Consider the following 5,504-nt stretch of genomic DNA (forward strand, 5'->3'; position numbering starts at 1 on the left):
ATCAAACAATTGTTCTTTTGGTGTGATGGATGATGTGGTTAACGTAAATGGTACATGAGGAGTCGATCTTAGAAGAAGGAGGGGTATGCCTTGTACACATTAAATTATCATTCCTACCATTAACACGAAGGAAGAATACAATCGGTATGGTTTATGATGTAATTTTCTTTACATGTCAATTTTGTGTCTTTGCTGTTCTTCGATTGCACTGATTGTTGTTTTCTTCGATAAACCAGATATGAGATGTTTCCTGGGTGTCTTTTCTTCAAAATATATAAACAATTCAACTCACCAGACACGCTATAAGGAAACCTATTGGTAGTGAGATGGACATAGAAATCAGGTTCTTCTTTAGGCAAAAAATAGTTTTTTTTAGGTAAATAGAAATTAGGTTTTTCTTGAGTCTAAATTTTTTTTGAGACAAAAAAAAAACATCAGGTTGCCTATACCAAGTAGGAATTGACCTTGCAAGGCCCAGCGGAGCCCAGTCGTTCTGGAGGCCCAAGCAACGAAGTCCCCAAGACCCACGGTTTGGCCCCGTGCGGCTCGGTCGATAGCGTGGGGGCGCCGCCACCAGAAGAAAGAGAGGAGAGACGGACGCGGGAGGCGAACCCTATTACCCCACCCCACCCCAGCTCTACTAAATCTCTCCTCCTCCCTCCTCCCCGCCGCCGCCGCCGCGCCCTACCTTACCGCCATCCAGCCCCCTGCTCCTCCCCCAAACGCACGCGCGGCGCGGCCGTCGTCTCCGTCCCCCCTCTCCTCGTCGCGGCGAATCGATCGTGCTCCTCCCGTCCCCGCCCCGTCCGCCGTCTCGGGTTTTTGAGGTATGAGCTTGTTCCCGTCTGTCCAGTGATTGTTTGCTCGAGCCTCCGGGGTTTCTCGGCGCGCTCGGACTAGATCCGCTCCCGGCCGAGGGAGATACGCTCGATTGCTTTAGAGTTCGCTACTACTTGCGTCTCCTAGTTGTCTCAGCTGGGTGGTGTTACTCCATTGATGCTGTCCGCGTCTCCTCTAGTAGTTGTCTAATCTGCGTGTTACTCCCTTGATTGATGATGCTCGCCTGCCGTCGATCCGTGCTTATATGGATTAGTAAGTATTTAGCTCGGTTGTCCTAGAATTTCTCTGTGGCATATGCCAAGATGGGACAAGGAAAACCCCAATAGTGCAGGAGGGCGTCTTGCTCTTTGGCAGCAAGTTTGCCAAACGCATATTCTTGGCCATATCTGCTGCTGCCTAACAAAGCACTAGCTTTGCCACCACCGACAGCAAGTTTCCGGTGAAGCCACAGCTGAAAAATCACTTTTTTTTTTCATCTTGTATATGGCACGTGGTAGATGTCCAATTAATTCTCGGAGCCGCACGCGCTGCCCTTCCCGCTGTTTCTTGCGCCGCGCCGCTTGGGAAGGGCGGCGCTATGAGTGTTCTGCGTGCCAGCCGTTGCCGATGGAGGAAATAAAGCGCGCCGGAGGCCTTCCAGATACGACCACGCATTCAGATCTCCCAGCTGTTGCAGCGATGACGTGGGAGTGGTTGAGTTTCTCATTTGCGGGGGTAGTTTCCTTTGAGTTGCCAACGTGTGGCATTGCATTAAATGAGCAGTTCTCGAGGAATTTGGGCGCATACGCTAGAGAATTAAGGCCTTCCAGTTGGGAGAATCAAGAAGGGGAGGTGGAACTAGCACGTGCGTTGGCCAGTTTTTATCCTTTTTTTTTGTTTCCTGTTTCCTTGGTTAAATTATTTTTAGAGATGTGAGTAATTAATAAACCAGATTGGGAGTAGCAAATACTGCTGCTGCTGCTGCTGCTGCTGTATATGTGTTGGTTGTCAACTATTCACTGTCTCCCTATTAGTATGAAAGTGCTATTTAATTATCTAATACAAATACTTGATTTCTGCAGGAGTGCGGGTTGTATAATACTGAGGCTCAGTTGTTTGCATCTGGATTGAGGAATTTCTGTTTGTAACCTGACTACACTGTTCAATGGGTTCTAAGAGGACTTGTCTTCTGATCACTTACTATCCTGAGATAGTAGATGGCGTGCCTTTGTATGTGTCATCTAATTGCCTGCCTGTAAAAGCTTCCAAGTATGAACCTGCTGGTCATTCTTTCCATGCGGTCGCACTGAAGCTCCGTGGTCTTGATGAGAAAGAAGACACTGAAACTGATGATCGTAGTGTGTCATCAGATGACAAGAGCCAAGATTTTTCTGCTGGTTCAGATAACTTCAGCAGCAAAGGAAAGAAGAAGTCTGGTTCTGGAAGTCAACAGCAAGATCACTATGCATTGCTTGGGTTGGGCAACTTGCGGTTCTTGGCCACTGAAGATCAGATCCGGAAGAGTTACCGTGACATGGCTCTTAAACATCATCCAGACAAGCAGGCTGCTCTTCTTCTCCATGAGACAACAGAGGCAGCAAAGCAAGCAAAGAAGGATGAGATAGAGAGCCATTTCAAGGCCATACAGGAAGCTTACGAGGTCCTCATGGATCCTACCAAGAGAAGGATTTTTGACTCAACTGATGAGTTTGATGATGATATCCCAACTGACTGTGCACCGCAAGACTTCTTTAAGGTCTTCGGACCAGCCTTCATGAGGAATGGCCGATGGTCTGTTACCCAGCCGATTCCTTCTTTGGGAGATGATGCTACTCCTGTAGTGGATGTTGACCAGTTCTACAATTTCTGGTATAACTTCAAGAGTTGGAGGGAATTTCCACATGAAGATGAGTATGACTTGGAGCAAGCTGAGTCTCGTGAACACAAGAGATGGATGGAGAGGCAGAATGCGAAGATACAAGAGAAGGCCAAAAAGGTAGAGTATACGCGAGTACGTAATCTTGTTGACAATGCGTACAGGAAAGACCCAAGGATCCAGAGGAGAAAGGAGCAGGAGAAGGCTGAGAAACAGAGGAGAAAGGAGGCAAAATACATGGCCAAGAAACTGCAGGAGGAGGAAGCTGCAAGGGCTGCAGAAGAGGAAAGGAAGAGGAAAGAAGAGGAGGCGAAGATAGCCGCAGCAGCTGCTGACATTCGAAAGAAGTTGAAGGAAAAGGAGAAGAAGTTGCTACGCAAAGAGAAAAATCGCCTGCGCACACTTGTGGGCCAGGTAGTTGGTGAGTCCCACTTCAATCTGTCAAAGGAGGATGTTGAAACAGTATGCACATCACATGATTTTGAACAGTTGAAGAAACTCTGTGATATTATGGAGGACAAGGATACAGCTGAAAAGGCCAGGTTGCTGAGAGGTGCACTGAGCAAAGAAGAAAACTCCTCGAATACCTCAAAAGAAGAGAAAATTCATGCCAATGGTGTGGCAGATTCTACTCCAAAATCCACTGTCCCACAAGGCACTCCAAAATCCACAGCCCCACAAGTCATTACACTAGGCAACAATGAGAAAAAAGAGAAAGAGTGGGGAAAGGAAGAGGTTGAATTGCTTAGGAAAGCTACACAGAAGTATCCGAAGGGAACTAACAAGAGGTGGGAGGTTATTGCAGAGTTTATTGGTACTGGTAGATCTGTTGACGAGATTTTGAAGGCCACGAAAACCGTTCTTCTGCAGAAGCCAGACTCTTCTAAAGCTTTTAACTCGTTCCTTGAGAAACGCAAAGCAGCTCCATCTATTGTATCGCCTCTTTCCACAAGAGATGAGACGGCTGGTGGCTCAACTGTGGGAGCTGGCACCGAACCATCCAAGGCCGCTGAACAACCTGCTGCCAGCAGCAGTCAGACTGCTAATGAGAAAACTGGTGCTGATCCTGTCCCTGAAGAAGCACCTTCTGCAACAGATCCAGATGCTTGGTCAGAGGCCCAGGTGCTGGCCCTTGTTCAAGCTTTGAAGGCGTTTCCAAAGGATGCAAACCAAAGATGGGAGCGAGTAGCTGCTGCTGTCCCTGGTAAAACAGTGGTGCAGTGCAAGAAAAAGGTTACCTCAATGAGGACGAACTTCCGGACCAAGAAGGCGGAGTAGAAGCAGATCACCACTGAGGTACTTTTGCGATTAGTAGCTGAGAGAAGCTAGTCTTTGAACAGCATTATTCTATTTATTCTATACTAGATACGTTCATTTGACCTTTGATGCCATTTACATTTCTCCCATGTCGTCCTATATCTGATACTGATCAGAGTGTTATCTTTTACATTCCTGTAGATGTTTTGTTATTCAATGTTGATCATGAACATTATGCTTGACTCCATGTCCATGGTGTGCTGTAGTTATTTGTACCATAAGATCCTGTTGGATTATATCTTTGTTGTAGAACCTGTGGCATGCGCTTAGACTGTCTTGTATATGATGTTATTTATGTCCTTCAGTATTTAGAGTAGATGCTGTCAATTTTTCAGGTGATGCATGCCATGTTTAAATTGCTACCATGCTTGCGGTTTTCTTGATCAGGACGGTCTTTGTGCTGCAGCTGGCTTGTCTTTGTTTCTCTCTCTATATATATAGTAGGTCTGGTTCTGGTAAAATAATAATTCGCCCATGATATGTTTATATGAAATTAGAAAGCTGCAAAAACCAGTATAATGTTGTTTACCAGCACATGCTATAAAGTAAACTAACTAGTCATGATCTTAATTGGCCTCCTAGCATGAGTTGGAGTATTATTATCACACAGGTCGGGTGGATTGCTGTTGGATACCCTTTACCCAGTTATAGTATTTTGCTGAACCTTGTCTGCTGTGCTTTTTGCAGGCCACACAAGAAGAAGATTGGTCGATTGCCTTTTGAAGACCCTGGGGCTCGCTTGCTGCTGACTTTCTGGATGGCGGAGACGAGGCTTCGAAGTCAAGACCCAGCTGGTTTGTTACCAGGAGTGAGTCCCTGAAGTCGCTGATGATCGAGGCAGCTATTGAGAGAGGGAGAGAAAGATAGAAGCTTAGATCAAAATTTTGAGTTATGGAAAATTACCTACCTACCTTATGATTTATCGCGATGATGTTCCCCTGCATACAGTATACTTCTAGCTGATGCCTGCTATATTGGTTATGAATTTATGCTGACGTTATTCTTGTTACGCGCTAGTCGTCGTTAAGATATCTGGTGATATACAGATTGTGGAAGTTGAGTATCGGTTTCGCTATGTTTGTTTCTCTTGATGTCTTGCTGCTTGTAGCTCATCATCTTAGTCTTGTCTGCCCCCCTGCCCTAGACAGATGGCGACAGTAATTATTTGTTGCTGCAAAAAAGCACAGGCAAAGGGCTGGCTGTCATATGTTGTGCTCAGAAGACATTTCCACTGCTTTAGCAGAAGGCTCGTGGTGGGTTTTCTCCAGCTTTGGCTTGTTGCCAACAAAAAATCGCATCAAATATATTTAAGAGAAATGCATCTTCCGCCGCTGAGCTTGTACGTACTGGGAGAGAATTTACTTGAGAAGCAGAGGAAGGAGACAAGATGGTGTCTGATGCACCGTGCGTGCAGTCAAGTTTCAGGTTCAGTTGAGTTGAGCTCAGGAGCCAACCAAGCCTCCGTCTCCTTCCTTAATCCCATGTACCACTG

The 5,504-nt window shown here is 46.1% G+C and overlaps 1 protein-coding gene across 1 annotated transcript; it reads left to right on the forward strand.

Annotated features, from left to right (window-relative positions):
- The first annotated feature begins 576 nt into the window (after nucleotides 1-576).
- LOC123183261 (dnaJ homolog subfamily C member 2) lies at nucleotides 577-5,097 on the forward strand. Its single transcript, XM_044596034.1, has 3 exons — nucleotides 577-827; nucleotides 1,902-3,991; nucleotides 4,700-5,097. The coding sequence occupies exon 2, from the start codon at nucleotides 1,985-1,987 to the stop codon at nucleotides 3,971-3,973; it is 1,989 nt and encodes a 662-aa protein (XP_044451969.1). The 5' UTR covers nucleotides 577-827; nucleotides 1,902-1,984; the 3' UTR covers nucleotides 3,974-3,991; nucleotides 4,700-5,097.
- Nucleotides 5,098-5,504: the final 407 nt, after the last annotated feature.

The sequence above is a fragment of the Triticum aestivum genome, chromosome 1D, assembly GCF_018294505.1.
Source record: "Triticum aestivum cultivar Chinese Spring chromosome 1D, IWGSC CS RefSeq v2.1, whole genome shotgun sequence".
Classification (NCBI taxonomy): domain Eukaryota; kingdom Viridiplantae; phylum Streptophyta; class Magnoliopsida; order Poales; family Poaceae; genus Triticum; species Triticum aestivum.